The following is a 20963-nucleotide window of genomic DNA, read 5'->3' as shown; positions in this document are numbered from 1 at the left end:
CTGGGGGAGCAATGGGAGGAAGGGGTGCTGTGAGGTGGATGTTGGGGAAAGTGGGGAGATGAAATTTCTGTTACAGGTACTGGGGTAGAGATGTGAAGGCAGGAAGGGGTAGGAGTGGTCGAACACCATGGTTTGAGAGGCACTGCTTGGTATATGTGGCCTGACTCCTCCTCATCTGAAGTATAAGGGGCCTTGGCCATAGGTGGTGTCAAGGTAATAAAGAGGTTAACACTGGCCTGCTTCTGACCGAGACTTTCCTCAAGTGCATTATGAAGGCAACTGTCTCGAGAGGGTTGCGTGAGAGTGTATTTGAATGTAACAAGAACTGGAAATATAGCAGCAAATTTCTGGGAGGTTACAAGGCAGGCCAGTGTTCTAGTTCTGTCAACAGGCAAGAGTGAAGTATCCAGCCAGGGTTTTAGTCAGAAGTATCTGAAAACATCACCGCTGCACTTACAGGATAAAGAGTCAGTCTACATTCCTGTCCTGTCTAGCGAGTGTAAACGGTACTGCACTGATACTAGTCTGGAAGGCACCTGGGTCTCCATTTATGTTTACCTGAAACTTTATTATTCATTGTTTGATTAATCCTCTTCATCATCTTAGGAAGCATTGGAATAGTTTTCACACTAATGTTTTCCTTATCTTCAGGGTTTATAAAAAGCTGGAGTTTATATAAAGTTCTAAGACTATAAATTCCATTAATTTGTTTTGACAGACTATTTTATCTGAAATTTTACTAGTCACTCACATTCATTCAATTTGTTGTAAATTCATAGTAGTTAATCCATAAGTGGTTAAAGTCATTAAGATTTGTCTAAACTCAGTTTCAGTAAAAGAATGATCCATGAAAATCATGCATTCCCATGTGTGACTTAATAGATGCTTCTCACATGTATTTTATTTCTGTGTTTCCAGACTAAGCTGCAACTTTAAAGGCTAAATGGTCAAAGAAGACATGCTGTTGCATTCTGTAAACCCACAGGATGAAAAGAAAATCACCGTCTTTGGAGAAATGCACTAAAAAAATTCCATTATAAAGTTCAGTCTTTAACACTTTACAAAGTGTTATCTCCTGGCATGTTAGTTTTTCTTCCCCAATGGCTAATTTTGTCTTACATGTTTGTTGTTTGATGTTTTAGGTGAACTTGATCTTCATAAGAACTCAGAAGCTGAAGAAAAGCATGCTGACACACATCCATAGGTCTGAACAAACTTTTAAGAGCTCAGTTGTTTTAAACGTAAGAGGTAATATTACTGCATAGATAAAAAACTAATTTCTAACACCATTAGATACAAAGGATCTCATTTATATATTCTTTTTATCAACTAAATTTTAAATATCATCAACACAATTTTTATTTACTGAGATTAGAGTTTTAATTCTTTAAGGATAATGAGTTATATTTTGTAGGGTTTATAAAGAAGATTCTAGTAAAGAAATCCCTAGAATGGAAAAAGATGTAGAATTACTTTTTCTACAACATATGGGAACATTTATATGCTGATTTCTGTTTTATTTTATATGGAAAATGTGACTATTTGTTCCAGATGATATACACAAGTACCATGTTTGGTAGAAATCTATGGACAGTAATGGTACTTGTTTATAATAATGGCCTCAAGAGTTGCTTTCAATCTGCCAAACTGATAATTCGAGGAATAATGTTGTAGAAATATGAAGTTTCAGTGAGCTGATATGTTAATATTAATATCCATTTTAAAAGGACTATTGCCTTGAAAGGATACACAAGAAACAAGAAATTAGAAAGAGTGGTGTATATATAGTGCAGATGTCTTAAAGTTTACAAGAAAATGCATAAGAAACAAATCCCAAGTGTTATAAGGAGTACTGATGTTGGTGTAGTATGGAGCAAGAGAATATGCTGATGCATGCCGCACCCTTGGGATGTTTTCATGCATTGCCTCATCGGGTTCTGTTTTAACAGAATTAAAATGTGATTTGGCTTTTAAGGTAATTCTTCAATATTTGTCAGACTCTCACTGGTGAAAATCTTATATATGTTATGACAAGAATCGCATGGTGTTGTGATTCCTGTTTCATACATGAAGCTTGGAAATAAATCGCCAAGTGGTTGGCTCTTTAGCATCTCATGCCCATCTCTATATTTAACATTGATTGTAACAGTGATAATGACTCTCCACACTTCCACACAGATTGTACATTTATTGCCTTTAGAGATCCTTGCTATTCAAGGTGAATACAATCAAAGTACATTGCACAAAATTCTCAAAGAATTAAGAAAACAAAAGTATCATTTTAAAAAGATGAGTTATTGGGTGCTGCTGATGCCTGAGGAAACCTTTAAAATATATTTTTGAGAAAACTATTATATTTTGAGTAGACTATTATAGGTGTTTTAAGTAACAAAAAGTTCTGTTGGAATGTAACTGTCATAAAAACAAATAAAGAATAATTAAGCAAGATTTTTCCTATAGGACATTTGCAACCCAGTGTTTAATATCACCATATGCATGCACATGTGTACACACACACACACACACACACACACACAAGACAGAAAATCTTTGGGTCAACATTTTCTAAACATTCATGGCATAAGTATACAATATGAACGAACTTTTCCCTAAAATGTATGTAGGGAAAGCTAGCCAGCAGTGTGTTTACTGAAATGATTGTTCAGGGTATGAAAAAGACCTACTACAGCTGAAAACTGTGCAAGCACACAGACATATAGAGAAGATCTAGGAAGGAATTATAATTTATATCAAACAATTGCTAGTCATAATGGTAAATCTCTTATTTCTAGTAGTGTATAGGTCCTGGGTGAAACTGCCACTCAGTATCTGACACCTATAAAGATTAAACGATGTTCCCTATTTTTTCCTGACTTATTTTTAATTGCTGAAACTTGTATTCATCACATGCAACATGCTTTGAAGCCTGTAGTCTTCATGAAATGATGAAATTGAACTAAATATTGAATGCATAACCTCCCATACTTAATGCTTCTTAGTAGCTAGAGAAAAAGCTACTCTCAGCATTATTCAAGAATGAAATACATTATAAATTACTGTGACTTGTAAGTACATATATTGAGTTTATTTCTATGAACCAACTGAAATTTTGTATATTCTAACCAACATCTATCCAACCTACCTTCCCATCCCTTCTCTGATCTCATTTTCATTTGATTTATTTCAGGGAAATGATGCAGCATGAAAAACATGCAAAGTCCTTGACTTTCTAAAAAATTATATTCTCCTCTTTGAACATACAGTTGGCTCAGGCCATTTTAGAAGACTCCTCTATAAAGAATAAGAGCATAAATTTCAATCTAGTAACTGGGCAACAAAGTACCTGTGGATTGTGACTAGGATTCTGGCTACTGTTTCTGCCACAGTTTTCCCTATGTAATTTGGTCATCTTCAATCAAACTAGAGAAATCTTTCAAGACTGAAAGTTGGACAGTTTAAAAATTTCATCACTTTTAACTTGTGCAGAAGATAAACCATTTCCCAATGTACTTCTTGCACTGTGTTACTCAGAGTGCTGCTGCAACAAAATTTTAAATGGGAGAAAAAAGTAAAAGAAAAACAAACCAAAATGATGGAAAATGGGGTTTTCTTTCAAGGCTGGTGTGGTGAGAATGTTCTCCTTTAAATACTTGGGAATAGACGGAGAATTGAGGTGGCTCAGTTTTTCATGAATTCCCAGCAACAGCCAACCATGAAAGCTGCCACACAGGGACCGGATTATGCTGTGTCTGCAACTGGGAAGCTACAGTGCTACCTTCCCCTGAAGCCAGAGGATCGTCCTACAGCCATCCCTGTGGTTTTAAGGCACTACTGTATCACCCATATGTGTGGTTACATTGCAGGTCACAGCTTGCTCTACGTCCACAATAACAAGGAGCATCAGACATTGCAGGATTTAGGCACTTGAAGGGAAAACAGAATTTTCCTTCGGGGATTTTATCCCATTAGAATGCAAGAATGTATTATAGGCCAAAGGATAAGAGGAGAGAGAGAGAGAGAGAGAGAGAGAGAGAGAGAGAGAGAGAGAGAGAGAGAGAGAGAGAGAGAGTGTGTGTGTGTGTGTGTGTGTGTGTGTGGTGTAGGTGTGTGTACTCATACTCAGAAGTGTATATTGAAATGAAAACCCATACTTTTCTGTATAGCTAACATTATTTGATGTGACTTTTGATTTTACTGAATGGAAACGAACTGCAACCCTCAAAGACTCTGCTTCTTTGCCATATTTTGCCTGAGCATGTGAGAATTCCTAGCCCTAAGGGCCTTTACTTGTTTTTGGCTAACAAGACCTATCAAGCCCAATTTGATGTTGTAGCTTTTCGTTGTACATACCTTTCAGGGATTGTGAGCTTCATGCAGGTGGAAATTGGATGGAAAGAATCAAGAGTAACTGCCTATTAAAAGATGTGCAAAAGGGTTTTCCCATCCTAATGAGTTGCTTCTTGCACCTGCTTTTCCCCCAGGTTCCACAAGACTAAACAATATTTTAGAGAAGGACATGACCAGAAGCTTCTAAGCCTAAGTAGTGAGATCTCTATAACTCACAACTTAGATCTACATTAATATGTAAGCCATATTCTCTATGCATATTTAGTATGCATTATTTTAATTTAAGATATATTTGTGTGTAGACTGTATAAAATGCTTTTAAATGTTCTGTGAATTAGATTCTTAGTGTTAGTATTGTCTAAATCTTGTGCTCAGCACAGCTCAATAATTGGATTGTGTTATAGACATTATAATGTGATGGATATTTTAAATGTCAGCAGTAAAGATTGATCTATAATAATGTGTTGAGAAGATTTATAGAAATGTGCATCATAGTAGTCTTTGTCCTTCAAGATGGACTTTTCTATTTGTGGAGAAACTGTAACTACTGCTCTTAATGTCTTCTTTTTTAATCATTGAGATATCTACCATCTAGAAATTAGTCTGCTTTTTAAGCAGAATCTGAGAGTCTAAGAAATCTGATCACTATTGTTCCTAATTGAGCCAGTTGTGTCTCTGGAGAGAATAAATTGTAACCGTGCTCCCCTCGTGGCATAAAAACACATCTGCTTCGTTACTTTGATCTCTATACTTGGTTGCTATAAATGGATGCACACATTGGTCAGTGTATATGTGCTACCAGAATTGTCAAAGCTATGATTTACAGAGCACTGTGACTGACTTTCAGGGGGACTTGGGGAGACACACTACTTCAGAGCTGTCATTCTGCCTGGCACACTTACTCTCCCATTCATCTCCCTCTCTTCCTATCTCGACCCTCCCTAACGTGTCTCCTTGGCCTCCCACACTAATTGCCTCCTTGTTCTCTCTGTAAGACCACTCTTACTGGGCACAGACAGGCAGGAGTTAGACTGGAGGTCACATGTGCTGTCCCTCTGCACAGGCCACACTGTGAGGCAGATCTCCCTCCATAGGCTTTTCATCTGCTTTGTGTTTTTACCCACAGCTACCCACCAGATACTTGCAAGTTCATATGCCTTTTCATTTATCCAGAACTTTACATTTTTAACATGACAGCCTATGATTCTTGTGTTTTTATTAGCTGTAACTCTCTGTATTTCCTACTATACATGATTGCTAAATAAATCATATTTGATGGAAATTATCCTGACCCACTTAGTATTCGGTGTAACTTCTTTTAGTGGATTATTGAAAGCTTGGGGAAATATGAAGAAGCTGGGAGCAAATGAAATGGGAAAGTGATTTGAATTTGTTCAGAGCATGACTTTGTCCCATAAAGAAAATGATCCTTGACCATTATCACTAGATGCAAATGCCTGTCTAAAAGCACGGCTCACATATAAATATGGAAAGGAGAGTCTTTTCTCTAGGGATCTCAAGTTTTATAGCTGTGCCATCCCCACTGTAATTTACAGATAGTATTCAGAATGACACACACAAAGGTCACTATTTCCATCCTAGGTGATTCCAAAAGAGAGAAAAAGTAGCACATGAGTTGACAAAAGTAATAAATAACAAGAAAATTAAAATTGTTGCCTGTTTTCCATATGTGGCTTCCATGTAAATTATTGACAAATTTTATTTTTATTTTAACAATAATCTAGCAGCATAGATTTCACTCAAAGAAAACCAAGTCTCAGAGAAGAATACTTCTCCAAACATGCAGTTTAGAGGCCAATTTCACCTATTTGGTTCTGGATGTCTATGGTACCCAAAGACCTTTTCTTCCTATTATATTTTTGTGGAGTGGGCCAGAAACACAGAGGACCAGAAAGCCATGTGAAAGAGAACAATGTGTAAAAGAGAATGCCAATATAGCAGGACATAATTTAGTACAGATTTTAGACAATGAGGGCAATGAATATTTTAGAGTCAAAAGTAGGGTAATGATACCATGCATTACAATAGTATTTCTGTGGAAGAACTCTGAATATTTAATATGCAAATCCTATATATGCATACCTATTTTCCATTTGGGACATTTTAATCAATTTTTCTGAAGTTGGACAGCTCTCTAGATCTCCAATGAACATTTTTTATCTTAAATAATTGAAGGTCAAATTTATTTCATTTTTTGCATTCCTGCATTACGTTTGTCTCTTTTTTCAAATGTCAACAGAGAACATTTTTTTTTCAATAAAACACCCAAAGTTTAGGTGAGTGGAGAATAGTTTTAATCAAGGAATTAAACATTTCCCCAGCACATCCTACTTAGTAGGAAATGACCTTGAGACCCATCTCGAAGAAAAATCAGATAAACGTTTAGGAGAAAATACTAAAAGTCACCCCAACACAAAAGTTAAGGTGAAGTGAATTGATTCTTCACAAAACTCTGTTTGGTGCTTACCATGTATCAAAAGAGAGCAGAGTAAAGAAGAGCCCTGATCACAGGTTTCTAAAGACCAAACAGAGTGGGGAGCAGAATGAAGTGAGACACAGGAGGTATTAAACATTCACACTTGTGATAACATTCTCTTTGGAAAAGAATACCTTGGCTTCACAGTAAGTTCCAAACAGAGCTGACCTCTAGGCCGTGCCTTGCCCTGAGGTTTAAAAGAACCCTGACGGGGGAATAACTCTTTCATCTAAGCTCAATGAACAGTTTTTTTACATTGCATGAGCCACTGTTCTGCAGAAGCCTGCTCTAGAATCAAAGCTGGCACAGCAAACCTTCCATCTTTTTCATGAAAGCATCAAACACAGCATTTGTAGTAGATATAAGCCGGGACCACTCTAGCACAGGGCTCAGAAGAACAACACACTTTCTTTGGGGGTAGCAGTGGCTCTTTTATTCTCTAGCAGAGGCACTTTCTATGTGATGGGAAGCAACTAAGTTATCTCTGCCTTGGGTGTAGTGATCTGTGGTTTGGTACTGATGGCTTTCCCTCAATAGTGGCTGTACTTGTACCATTCACCTTGGGCCACCGAATCAATTGCTTGGGGACCTTATGGGAATGAGAGCACATCCAAGAGTCATGGATACTTATTAACCACCTCTAATTTGAAAAAAAATCCTTGAATTTATGTGCTTACTAGATAATTAGAATTACTTAAATTCTTTGAATATCACATTATATGCTTATACTAAGCAAAGGAAATAATTCCTCCTACCTGTGAACATCAAAAGCAGGTCATGTATTGGAATATAAGACTTAATTAGTTGCTAACCAACAAAGAATAAAGAAAACCAAAAGTAAGAATAATAACAGAAAAGGATCAACTGAGCTAATATAATACATATTATAGATCCAAAGCTATGCTGATTCCTTTAAAATGTTGTATAAGGAAATGTGGTCTTTATATGAGTAATTAGGGAGGGCCAGTGAGGACTTTAGAAGAAAGCTGTGTGGCCATTTGACTTTCAGAACAATAAATTCTAGAAAGACATTTCAGCCATTAAGTGTGCATACTGCTCTTGAATTTCCAGCACATGGGTTGCTCACAAGTGTAACTTGCATCTCTATAGATCTGATATTATTCCTCTGACTTCTGCAAGCACGGGGTATGCAAGTGGTATATATACATAGGTGCACACACATACACATGAAATAAATTGAATAAAACTCCCATTTTTGAAAAAATCTGCAAATAAAAAGAAATTTACAAAATTAATTACCACAACTTACCTGGTTGTCATTGGTCTGCCACATACTGTATGTACTTGCAATGTTGAATATACAATGACCAATATTACCTCTCAAAAGTGACAACCATATTGCAAAGGTACTAGCCTCAAATGTGTTTCACTTCTGTCTGCCTGATTTTTCTGGGAAACGTTAGAACATAGAGATGTATGCAAAATAAATTTGAAGCGTGTGGGGGCAGAATGAAAGTATATTATACATCACCTGGAATGAAAGGCCAAAGGCCGCTTTCAAGTTGGAAGAGATAAAAGATTTGAACTAGAAAACACAAAATACAAGAGTAAATAAAGAAAACAAGGAACCTAGGTGGATTAGTGGAGGAGAGGAGAGGGGAATCTGTGTGCATCACAAAGCACGTAGTTCAAAAAAGTGCAGGTTGTGGCTGACAGACCTTAGTTCGTGATATAGTTAATAGGACTGTAGAGTAACATAGGAGGAGGGAAGATTAGAATTAGATAAATATTAAGACATTCTTCAGGGGCAAGAGGAACAATTCTTTATTTTACCAAGAAAACATAGTTTGAGATGCTTTTGTTCAGTTGGGCAATACCTTATACATGGCAACCACTTTCCTTGTCCCTAAAGGGTACATTTTCTGTCTTTTGATTATTAGTCATATCTCCCACTATAATTCAGAAAAGATTGCAATTGCCTCTTGTTTAGGTGTGTGTTTTCCATGGGGAATTTCCATCTTGGAAAGGTCTGGTGAAATTTTGAATCACTCTAGCTGAATACAAAACCCATAACATTCAATTCTCATAATAGAGCTAGGCACAGACAGCCCCAAAACCCTGGCAACACCCATGTCCCCCAGGTACTTCTGTCTGTCAGTGCTCAAAGCTCGGCACATTCTGGCCCATTTGGAAGTCAAATGCTCCAAAGATGAGAGCTAAGTCTGGGAGGAGGAACAAAAATCGATGTTATTCCATGTATGGTTAATTTGAATTTCAAAATAACAGAGACAAATCAAAGATGCATTTTATAAAGTCCAGGAGAATAACTAATACTAAGTACTATTGAATCTTGAAATAAATAAGCCAAGTATGTATATCTTGGGGACAATGTAATTATGATGAAGTTTCATACCAGTAGTAGTCAAGAATTAGACCAGTTCAGTGAATTAGAGTCTCCTTTCCCAAGAAAAGTAGATTACTGTGGATAATATTCTCTGGATCACCCTTAGAGAGTACATGAAGGACTCTTCTCCCACCTGATAAGAAAAAGAAGTTACTTCTCTTGTTTCATTTTCAAAGTCTTTGACTCTAGAAGACGACAGGAAGTTCTGATTCTCCCCTTCAATTTATTTGGAAACTGTTCATTCATGCCTAAATTATTATCAGATGCAGAGATAAGTCATCTACAGTTGCTTATATGTACACCTTGAAGATGTTGAGCTATACTAGAGATCATTTGTTAGAAATTACTTTTATCTAAATACTGTACACAGTACTGTAAATCAGTTAAGACAGAGTTCATTTGTAAATAATCTGCACATTGTGTGAGAATGTATTTTACTGTAGTGCATCTGTGTGTGTGTGTGTGTATGTGTTTGTGTTTGTATGCTTGTATGTATCCTAAAGCCAGATAAAATATTAGAACTCAGGCTGGAGAGATGGCTCAGTTGGTAAAATTCTTTCTGTGAAGAGTGAGGACCTGAGGGGGAAGCCCCAGAACCCAAGAAGGGAAAGGAGTCATGCGTGGTGGCTTGTATTTGTGAGCACAGTGTTGTTGAGGTAAGATAGGCAGATTCCTTGGGCTTACTAACAACCCAGTCTAACCTGTAGGGCCAATCAAACATCCTGTTTCAATGAAAGAAGGTGGTAGCCAATGCTGAACTTTGGCTTCTATACATATATGTATATATATTTACACAAACCTGATGCACATGCATCCACAAGAACACACACACCACATACATGCACATACACACTTTACACATATACCATACACAGACACACACACATACACCACATACATGCACATGCACAACATACACATATACCATACACACGAATACATACACACACACACACACACACACACCTTACAAACTATGTTTTCTATCTCCTCCTCCAATTTAAATCACTCCTTCCCTTTTGGAAGATGAAACCACATAAATTACTTCCTTTTTCAAGAAAGCTTTTTAATAAAAACCTATGTACATGTAGTTCACTTGCTTTTAAAGCAGTTCCATTTTTTTATTGTACAGACCATTAATCAAAACAGAATTCTTCACTTTGCCTCCAAGGTAGACTAAATATTCCATGAAAGAGGTTTATTTCTTGTTACTCTCTTCTCTTGTATTCAACAAATCTTGCAGATATTATATCCTAACTCATTGGGGTTGAATGTGACATGTTGAATTCAGCTGTCCTTTCCTGAATGACTTCAGGATTTATTTTTTAGAGTTGTGGTAAGGATTAAATACACATATTAGGTAATGTGTTCACTGGCAGGTAGAAGGAAGTTAATAGTCTTTTTTATGCCTTTATCCCCACGTAGGACTGGAATGCAGAATCCATTGATTTAATACTAAGAGTATTAGTTACAATGCATTCATTTATAGTATTTGTTTACGGTTGTGATGCAACTATATATGAAAACATAATACCTTATATTCACTGAGTACATACTGTGAAGTTCTTTATTCCTTACCTCTAACAACTATTTTATTCTATTAGAAACTGTAAGAGGTAGCTATTATTGTAACACTCTATAAATAGAAAAAAATGAACAGCAAAATAGTTTAAGTGTCTTCCATATTGGACGATTCAGACTTATGATTTAGGCTCCAGAACTGAAGCCCCTTAAACTGGCCTGCTCTCTCAAAATCAAACCATGGCCATGAACACAGCTCATTGAACAACATGCAGTTAACATGTTTGATGTATGGCATTCAATCTCTGTTATTCATTCAAAGCTATGTCAAACTAAGCCACTAAGAAACGGCTGAGCTGTGCATGTGCTTTGATGTCTTCAGTTGTTGAGAAGCTTACCACAGTGTGGACCACTTTAAAGTTCAATGCTACCATACTGAAGGTCGATGCACCTGTCTCTTCTCCCCATTCGAAGAGCTTTCCATTTCTTAGGTCTTTATACCTTAATTGTGGTGAATATTTGGCATTTGACTTCTTCACAGTTTCAGATTTTCTTCCATTCCTTTAATAAATTAAATCTCTCTACTGTTCCTCTTCCTCTTTTTAGGCTTTCATCTTCTCTCTGTCTCTCTCTCTGCGTGTGTGTGTGTGTGTCTCTCTCTCTGTCTGTCTCTCTCTGTCTGTCTCTCTCTCTGTCTGTCTCTCTCTCTCTGTCTCTCTCTGTCTGTCTCTGTGTGTGTGTGTGTATGTGTGCATGTGTGTGTATGCGCGTGTGTAAATGGAGGAACTGGTGGACTGGTGGATGGGACAAAAAAAGACTCCATTTGCACACATGCTTTTGTTCATGGAGGCCAAAAGTTAGCATTGCATCCTCCAGTCTTAGAGTTACAGGCACTCTTGGGACACAGAATTTTTAAGTAAATTCTGGGATTAGAACTCTGGTCTGCTGAAACTCACATTCCTCTTCATAAATAGTTTCTCTTCTATGACAGAAATCAGCATATTTTTCTATAAGTAAGGTAAATATTTTATACTTTGTAGCCCTAATGCTATCAAAATACCCCATCCCATTTTTCTCCTCTTCTACCTCTTTCAACCTCCCCATCTTTTTCCTCACCTCATATTCTTCCCTCCTTTTTAAAAGTCAACTACAAAGCTAAGTGGGGTAAGTGTCTGGAAAGTCTGGCCATGTGACATATTGAGCCCAGGGATCACATGGGCTGCTTCAGAACAAAACCCTGTGCCCTGTGAGACAGGCAAGTAGACTTGCTTAGCTCCCAGGAATTCACTTGGCTTGAGTTACACATGCACCTATTTCCTGACAAAGTACTTAGTAACTGTGAACCCCAGTCTTGTACATCTTCTCCAAAGTCATCTTTATCAAGCAGCATGTACATCCTTCTCCAAAGTCATCTGTCCCATATGAAGATAACATAACCTGTGCTACATAGCTCACATTGAACACCCTTTACATATCCGTATTACATGTAAGGCCAGCTCTGCCTCAATGCAGCCTGCCTTCATGCTGATAGCCTCCTTTATAGGATGTGTTGCTATGGGTCTCTGCCTATTCTTTATATGCAATGTCTCCCATGTTTGGTCTTGGTGTTCTCCGTGCCATCTTAACTTGGTCCCTTCTCTCCTTCCTCCACAGAGCTATACAGATGCAGTTCTCCCACAGAGCTGGTCTCCCTGTTGAATTTGATGATTAGAAAATCCTAAACACTGTTGATATTTGGTGAATATTGTTGAATAGATACACATGCAAAAAATGTTTGTAGGCATTTATTCTTATTTTTCCTGATTGATATCTGATTAAGTTAATTTCCAGATTTCCTTACTAGTTGATACAGTCAAAAGGAGGCCCATTTGAGAAGCCCTACAGATATACAGAATCCCTAAGTGTACTTGTTTTTCTCAGAGCAGACAAATGGGAAGTGCATTAATTCTTAATTCTTGATAGCTTACTAAAAGCGAACATGAATTATACAGGAGAAGCATTATGGCTTCCCCATGCCCCTGTTACCCTGGGGAAACACATATGCTGCTGCACATGCTTAGCAATCACAATGGATCCTATAACACTGTTCAGGAGCCAAGCTCATATTTCCTAGGTGATGGCTTGTAAACTTAGTGATTAAGTATAGGAAGCCTATTGGATTTTGAAGCAGAATGACTTTAATTCTCCGTCACTGGTGGCTTCTAGCAATTAACACTGACATGTCCTAACCTCTAGTCATAAAGATATTGATGAAATGGTAAAATAATAATGAAGAATGTTTTAAGGATCTAAAGAGTGCTGGAAACACTGCTGGCCCACAGTGAAATGAATACTTATTGGTATTTATCCAGACACTTATTTTCTTGTTGAGTTTTGCATGGAAGACCCAAGGCAAGAAATTCTTTACCTACTCCTGAAACAATGACCCAGGCTCAATTTTGGGCTTGTCATTTGCCAACTTTGTGGTCTTCTCCAAGCTTTTTCTTTTCAGTTTTAAAAGGGAGATAGTAAGAATATGTCTCTTTTAGGGTTATTGGAATGAGTAAATGTATGGTGCTGAGGACATTATATGATATGTAGGAGAACACTGAAATTATATGATTTATAAAAGAAAGAACATTCCAGAGGTGGTACCCACTTCCCATAAAGTAACTTGAGTATATATTTTAAGTAATATAGTTGGGCTTTAACTGCAGCAGTATTCTAAAAACCCACGTAATGGGGTGGGGTGAGGACATTGTTCCATAAAAAGTGTAAGCCAGCCACTCTACAATCGAGGTCAGATTACCAATAACTCAAATTTGAGAAAAATGAAGGCATAGATGATATAGATGAAAATGATATGGATAGGTTGAGAGTTAAATACAGACTGATGTAAATGTACAAATAAATAAGTAGAGATGGAAATGTTTACTGTTTACCACCAGTTGATGTATTATACAACCATTGACAAGATAGATATTAACATAAAGATAAGATATCAATGGCCTTTGTGCTTCCTTAATGACTTGTTAAATAACACATATTATTGATGATTCAAGTGCCCAAGAAGCAACAAAAATTGCAATGTCCCAAGCTACAACAATAACAAAAATAAAATAATGCAACTTAATTGGTGGGCAGAGTGGTACCTGCCTGTAATTCCAGAATTTGGGATACAGAGACAGAGTAACACCACGAATTAAAGCTTAGCCTGATCTACATAGCTGTTTCCAGGCCAGACCCTACCTCAGAAAACAAGCAAACAAATAACAGTGGTTCTCCACCCTTCTAATGTTGTGACCCTTTAACACAGTTCCTCATGTTGTGGTGATCCCCAACCATATAATTACTTAATTGCTATTGCATAACTATAATCTTGCTGCTGTTATGAATCATAATGAAAATATCTGATATGCAGGATGTCTGACATGTGACCCCAAAAGGGGCCACAATCCACAGGTTAAGAAATGCTGAACTACAAGTATATACACATGTAGGTGCACATGCATGCACACAGACAGACAGACAGACAGACACACACACACACACACACACACACACACCAGTTGAATCCCACCCCCCACAATTTCCCATTAGCCAAACAAGAAAGCCGATGGTCCTTTGTGATATGGAAGGCACTGTGTAAAAGGAACAGACACATTGTGGATCATGAGTTTGACACAGTCTAGAAGCCAAATGAGTCAATTCTGTAATCACAATCTTCAGACCCACCAGAGACAACATGCTGTTATAAACATCCACGAAGCAGCAGATACCCTCATGTGGGGATAACTTGAAGGAGTGGGCAGAAATCTACCAAGAGACAGCATGTGTCAAGGGACCAGCAGAAGGAAAGAGTTAGCCTTGCCTCCCCTCAACTCATTCTTTCCTGGGTTGCTTCAACACAGAAGATTATAAAAATTAATTAAAAAACAATTAGTTACCTCTGTTCTTTACTTAATAGAAAACAAATTGTTTCTATTTCTTTAAAAAGACTTTATTTTTATTTCACTGTTGTAAACCATTTCACTTATTCATTGTGCTCATACGTATATTTGCATACATAAATACAATATATGGACACATTCTTATTTCTCAATAGACACATAGATTTCATATTATATAATCAAAGAAATTGACTTTGGTGACTGGGTTTTCTCTCAAATATCATGACAAATTATTTATACAGATATGGTTTGGGGTAATTTAATGGCATTGCCTAATTTTTAATATTTTCCTGTGAATTTAACAAAATAACTAAAAATTGATGTATTATTATGTAATTCCAATGTGAATGCTAATTTTAACAACCAAACTTAAGCTGACATACAAAAGCAATGTTTAGTGTGACAATTGCTATTTTAACTTCATTGGCCTTCATGGCAAGGCTCAAGTTTTAGATCACATACTCTCAAAATCAAATAAAGAGGCTTCTAAGTGTTTCAAACACTTGAAAAATGCAATAACCAAGTAACAAATTTAAACTAAGAAATTTATGTCCCGTTAGGGCAAAAGAAGAAAGCAGAAAACAACATATGGTAATGTAATTAGTATGACCGGGGAGCCCCATCCACAGAGAGCACACTGCCAGACCACTGAAATGAGATACCTGCCTGTCTGTGTGATGTCGTGGAAAATGTTTCCAGAAACAATAAAGAAAGAAAGAAAAGACAACTGCCTAAAATAGTCAAAGAACTCTTCAGCCATCTGCCAGCTTTGTGTTTAAAGTCTCAGTGTCTTCTTGCTGTGGTCCATGTAAAGGAAGCCATACCTTTGCTGCTTTTGAGAAATAAAAGCCTTTTATTCAAATTCTAAGAGAAGTAAGTGAAAATGATCATGTCTCAAATCCTGGACAGAGTAGGGGAAAAAACAATACTAAAAGTGGCAATGTTTGAAACAATATTCATGTTTATTTTGTAATTTTATGTTATCTTTATCACATATTGGCATAAATTCAATAATACTTCCTTTTGAGATGGTGGGGGTTTTTAAATAATTTTTAAAATTTTATTTTATGTGCATTGGTGTGAGGGTGTCAGATCCCCTGGAACTAGAGTTACAGGCAGTTGTGAGCTGCCATGTGGTTGCTGAGATTTAAACCTGGGTCCTCTGGAAGAGCAGCCAGTGATCTTTTTTTCCTTTTTAAATTTAAATTAGAAACAATCTTATATATCAATCCCAGTTCCCTCTCCCATTCTCCCATGCCCCCGACAGACCCCTATCCCTTCCCTCTTCTGATTCACAGAAAGGGTGAGACCTTCTATGGAGGATCATCACAGTCTGTCACATTATTTGGGGCAGGGCCTACCTTGTGTCTAGGCCAAGAGAGTATCCCTCTATAGGGAATGGGCTCCCAGTGTCCATTCCTACACTAGGTATAAATGCTTTTCCATTACCAGGGGCCCCATAGACTGTCCAGGTCTCCTAACTGACTCCCATGTGCAGGGGACCTGGTTCTATCCTATGCTAGTTTCCAAGCTATCAGTCTGAGGTCCATGAACTCCCCCTTGTTCAGGTCAGCTGTTTCTGTGGGTTTTTCAAGGGGAAGGTGGCCAGGGACACACGTGCAAGAGACCAGAATAAGATCTCAGGTGTTTTCCTCAGTTGCTTCAATCTTACTGCCTTGGGACTGGGTCTTTCACTGAACTAGAAGCTCACTATTTACTTTAGGCAAGCTGTCTATCTTGTCTCTGTTACCCCAATGCTGGAGTCCCAGATATAATATATAGCCATGGTTGACTTTTTACTTGCATGCTGGGATTTGAACTCAGGTCCTCATGCTTGCAGAGCAAGTAGCATTACCCACTGATCCATCTTTCCAAGCTTCTGAAAATAGAAAACAAATTAAAATTAAATACTAAATAAGGTATAGTGGTGTAAACTTTTAATCTCTGGATTCCACTGGAGAGGCAAGTGAATCTCAATTAATTCAACGCCAGCCTGGTCTATGTAATAAGTTCTAGGTCAGCTAAGGCTGCACAGTGATACCCTGTGTCAAAAGGCAAAGGGAGAAGAGGAAGAGCAGAGAGAAAAAGAGGAAGAACGAACTTCCCAGCTGGTTGAAGGGTTGCTTGGCTTGTTTGATTTTGCACAAATCACCTTCATTTAAGTCAATGCTGAAGAATTCAAGAACAAAGAATCTTTTCCCCACCCTAGCTACATGAGAAAAATCGTCTTGTGTTTTTTCCTGGAAACTCCAGAGATTTAATTATGAGTCGCTCTACAGGCGGTCGCAAGAAGCATGGGAGCCTACGGTTCCTAAGGAAGTGGTTTTTCTGTCCTTGCAGCTCTGACAGGTTCACACGTGGAAAGACTTGTTGAGATACGAGTTTGCTTGGGGTCACTTCTTATCTGTGGGATTAAGTCTGTATCTGTAAGGTAAGTCTTACCTATTTTTTTTCTTTTTGGTTTTTATCGAGGCAGGGTTTCTCTGTGGTTTTGGAGGCTGTCCTAGAACTAGGTCTTGTAGACTAGGCTGGTCTCAAACTCACAGAGATTTGCCTGCCTCTGCCTCCCGAGTGCTGGGATTAAAGGCATGTGCCACCAGTGCTCGGCAAATCTTACCTATTGTGCACATTTAATGGAGTTACTGAGAAACGTAAGTGAAGCAACCTTATTAATTGTAAAGTATTGAACCAATATTAACTGGCATATTTTACTTGCTAGATTTACAAGGACAATCCTATCCCTTTTCACTGTTACAACCACGAGTGCTTAATAATGTAAACTTCCAAAAGATCTGTGGAACTAAACTGAATCAAGACCAATGGAATTTGACAAACAACGAGGGGATAAACACAGTGGAATTTGAAACAAAAACAATGAGAATGTGTTTGAAATCCTCCCCATTATAAGAGAAGTCTCAGATTACACAAGTAGAAGAATTAAAATAGTTTGGTTTTAATTTATCCAAATTCAAGTTCTCCCTTCTAGTTTTAAAGGGAAATAAGATTAAGGAAAAGAGCTTGACAAATAGTTCAGCACAAATAATAATAAACCATTTCTGAAAAGCATGTCAGCATCATGCATAAAATATCAAAAGCACCTCAGAAGGCAGTCCAGTTTGTTATCACTGACACATGGGGAGGGGTGGGGGTGTTGGGGCTTGTGGCTTTGTGTTGTACTTTTCCAAGCACAGCAGGAGCAGAGTACTGACAAGCCAGCTTCTGGTTGTTATCAACTTGTTTTTTACACCTGGAAGAGAAAAAGGAAAAACACCCCAGGACACAATGGAAGCATTCCAGAGAATTTAATAACACATCACATACATCTTTGTAAAAGAAAAAACCTGCTACACAACACTTTATAGCAACAGTTCACGTGCTAGGCAGAGTAAATTATCCACTTAGTGATTTGTGGCTGAGTAGTTTCCTGGAGAAAATTCCAAATTTAAAACTAAAACAAACAAAACCAAGTGAACAAATAAACAACAACACAGATTACAATTTTTAAAGTCATTTTCTAAGGCCAAGTTTTAAAAGACAAAACAGTCAGTTACATGCTTATGTCATCAGATGCTATATGTGTGCATACGTCTCTGACTCACAACTTAGCTTTTAGTCTGTGGACCTTCATGCAGTCACAGGAGGAAATGCCTTTTCTGATTCCATCTTCCCCTACTGCAGGCACCTGTTAGTTATTCCCATCTCTTCTTTTCTCCTTGGTTTCTTGTTCCTGTAAAAGAATTAGAAGTGAGAAATGTATAACTCAGGATCAGAAGGAATGTCACATTGTCATCTACTCATCTCCCAGGCATATGGAGCACCACAGTGGGTAAGGGGCTGGCCCAATGCAACCCTAATCAATGAAGACACTGTACTGTCTGTAACTTATGATTACCTGAAGTGATGTCATTTATATATTGATTGGTATGTATATCGACTGTCTCAACCACTTAAATATACACCAATATATTAAAAGAAATAAGCAATATTATTAGTACCAATACCCTGAATATATAATAAATGTGAAGAATGTCAGAAACATTTGCATATATTTATTGAAAGATGAACTAGAGTTTTGGTCACTTGCTCATAAAATACACTTTTTAAAAATTATACCAAACAATCTTGTGTGAGAAGTATGGAATGACTGAAGTTATCAAGTGTTACTCAGCTATGGATCTAGATTAAACGTTACCTTACTTACACACATTTAATTAACACAAAGATCTGGCGCTTAGTGCTGTTTTCATCTCCCCATCACTAAAAGACAGCCTGTGAGTTTTCTAAGCCCCGGCATGAGGGAAGTCTTGAAGTTCTATTCACTGGGAACCAGATACTGCTGGCTTTTCACCAATACCAATGAGCCACTTAAACCATGAGAACCTGAATTTAGTTGGGATGAGGCAAGAAATCCAATTAAGTTGGCCTGTGATGGCTCACACCTTAGACCCAGCACACTAGAGAGTCAGAGTCAGGCGGATCTTTGTGAATCTGAAGCCAGCGTCATCTACAGAGAGAGAGTTCCAAGACAACCAGAGCTGCACAGAGAAACCCTATCTTGAAAAATGAAAAAAGAAATCCAATTAGAAACATTTGCTTTCTGAAACTAGTTTCTTCCTGTTCTGACCCTGTTCTGACTTTAGGACAACAGCTATGGGTTTCCCTTCTGGGGCTTCTGTCTCTTCTTAGTGCCACTGCTCTCTCTACTTGAAGAGGAAGTTAAAGAAAATGAGATGTGGTGATATATTGTTTATGATTTAATAAAGCTTGCCTGAAGATCAGAAAAGCTAAGCAGCTTATCTCTACTAAGGCTGAAATGGAGATCCTGTCTTCCCTGTGACTGGAAACTGAAACTTTTGCTTCTTCCTTATATACCTCTCTAGTGCTGGAATTAAAGGCATGAGGTCTGTTTCTCTTTTAGACTGATTCACTCTCATGTAACCCTGGATGGCCTTAAACTCACAGAGATCCATCTGCCTCTGACACCTGAGTCCTTTGATTAAAAATGTGTGCCACCTCCCCCATGTGGGTGTCAGTTAGGAGGCCTGGACAGTCTATGGGGCCTCCGGTAGTGGAACAGTATTTATCACTAGTGTAGGAATGGACTTTGGGAGCCCATTCCACACAGAGGGATACTCTCTCTGCCTAGACACATGGGAGAGGACCTAGGGCCTGCTCCAAATAATATGACAGACTTTAAAGATCCCCCATGGAAGGCCTCATCCTTTCTGGAGAGCAGAAAGGAAAAAGGAAATGGGATGGGGGCTCCATGGGGGGTGCAAAGGGGGATGGGAGGGAGAGGGAACTGGGATTGACAAGTAAAAAAAGACTGTTTCTAATTTAATTTTAAAAAGAGAGAGAAAAGAAGTGTGTGCCACCATTACCCAGCATCTATGGCTAACTAATGTGGTTAGCTTTGCATTCTGATTCCCCAGGCAAGTGTTATTAAATAATAAACAATATATCACTACAATGAGGGCCCCTCACTCTATCTCCATCCTGGGCATTCCAGTGCTTGGGAGAAATGACACCATCATGTATTAATTTTTCTCTCATTTGTCCCCAAGTGCTTTCTTTCCTGACATCTTTTTTATTTTTTATTTTTGAAATTTTCTTGAGTGAGATATATATCTGAAGGAAAGATTCATGTTAAACTTTCCCTGTCTTTTACATGAAGAATGCAATCCATAACTTGGTGATGTTTCCTAATTCAAAACTTCCCAGTGGTGTCATCTCTAGAATACAAAGTCAAGTTCATGTGCTCTTCAAGCATTCTGAGCTCCCTCCATCCCTCCCTCCATCCCTCCCTCCCTCCCTCCCTCTCTCCATCCCTCCTTTTATGGTCTTTCTGCTTTTGTAAGTTAACACCTGTTCCCAAAAAGCCACATACGGAATACCCCATACTGTTCTGATATTTTTGAGGACTCAGTTCCTTCAATATTTACCATGTCATTTCAATCTAAGCAGGGAGTGAGAAGATTGTACGAGCCAGAAAGAGGGCAGGGCAGCTGCTGTAACAGAGAGGAGGGAGTGGACCTGGTGGAGTAGGAAACGAGTAGACCAAGTATGATCAAGAAATGTTGTTTTATCTCTGAGTTAATAAAAACATTGTAAAACAGATGTTCCATCAATCTTTGTCTTTTCATTTTTTTCTTTGATTGAAAATAGATTCTCTTCTGATAAAATATATCCTGATTATAGTTTTCCCTTCTTTCTCTCCTCCCAGTTCTTCCCTTCCCTCCCTTCTGTATCTACTTTCTTTCTGTCGTTAGAAAAGAACAGGCCTCTCAGAAATAACAACCAAACA

The 20963-nt window shown here is 37.9% G+C and overlaps 2 protein-coding genes across 9 annotated transcripts in view; one reads left to right on the top strand and one right to left on the bottom strand.

The window, feature by feature from the left end:
• Positions 1–5638, top strand: part of Pde1a (phosphodiesterase 1A) — a 273639-nt gene extending 268001 nt beyond the window's left edge. For 6 of the 8 annotated variants that reach the window (XM_013121172.3, XM_013121178.3, XM_013121164.2 and 3 more), the window contains 2 exons: positions 1143–1248; positions 3188–5638. In XM_013121172.3, the coding sequence (XP_012976626.1) occupies positions 1143–1204 (62 nt within the window). In that variant the 3' untranslated portion in view covers positions 1205–1248; positions 3188–5638. The remainder of the gene's footprint in view (positions 1–1142; positions 1249–3187) is intronic. The other 2 variants (XM_040745692.1, XM_040745691.1) reach the window with 2 other exon arrangements.
• A 12308-nt stretch (positions 5639–17946) lies between these two features.
• Positions 17947–20963, bottom strand: part of Ppp1r1c (protein phosphatase 1 regulatory inhibitor subunit 1C) — a 112802-nt gene continuing 109785 nt past the window's right edge. The window contains exon 5 of the mRNA XM_040745689.1: positions 17947–18386. Coding sequence (XP_040601623.1) covers positions 18349–18386 — 38 coding nt within the window. The 3' untranslated portion in view covers positions 17947–18348. The remainder of the gene's footprint in view (positions 18387–20963) is intronic.

Source organism: Mesocricetus auratus, unplaced genomic scaffold (assembly GCF_017639785.1).
Source record: "Mesocricetus auratus isolate SY011 unplaced genomic scaffold, BCM_Maur_2.0 Super-Scaffold_100004, whole genome shotgun sequence".
NCBI classification, from domain to species: domain Eukaryota; kingdom Metazoa; phylum Chordata; class Mammalia; order Rodentia; family Cricetidae; genus Mesocricetus; species Mesocricetus auratus.
This window is presented reverse-complemented; position numbering and strand designations above follow the sequence as displayed.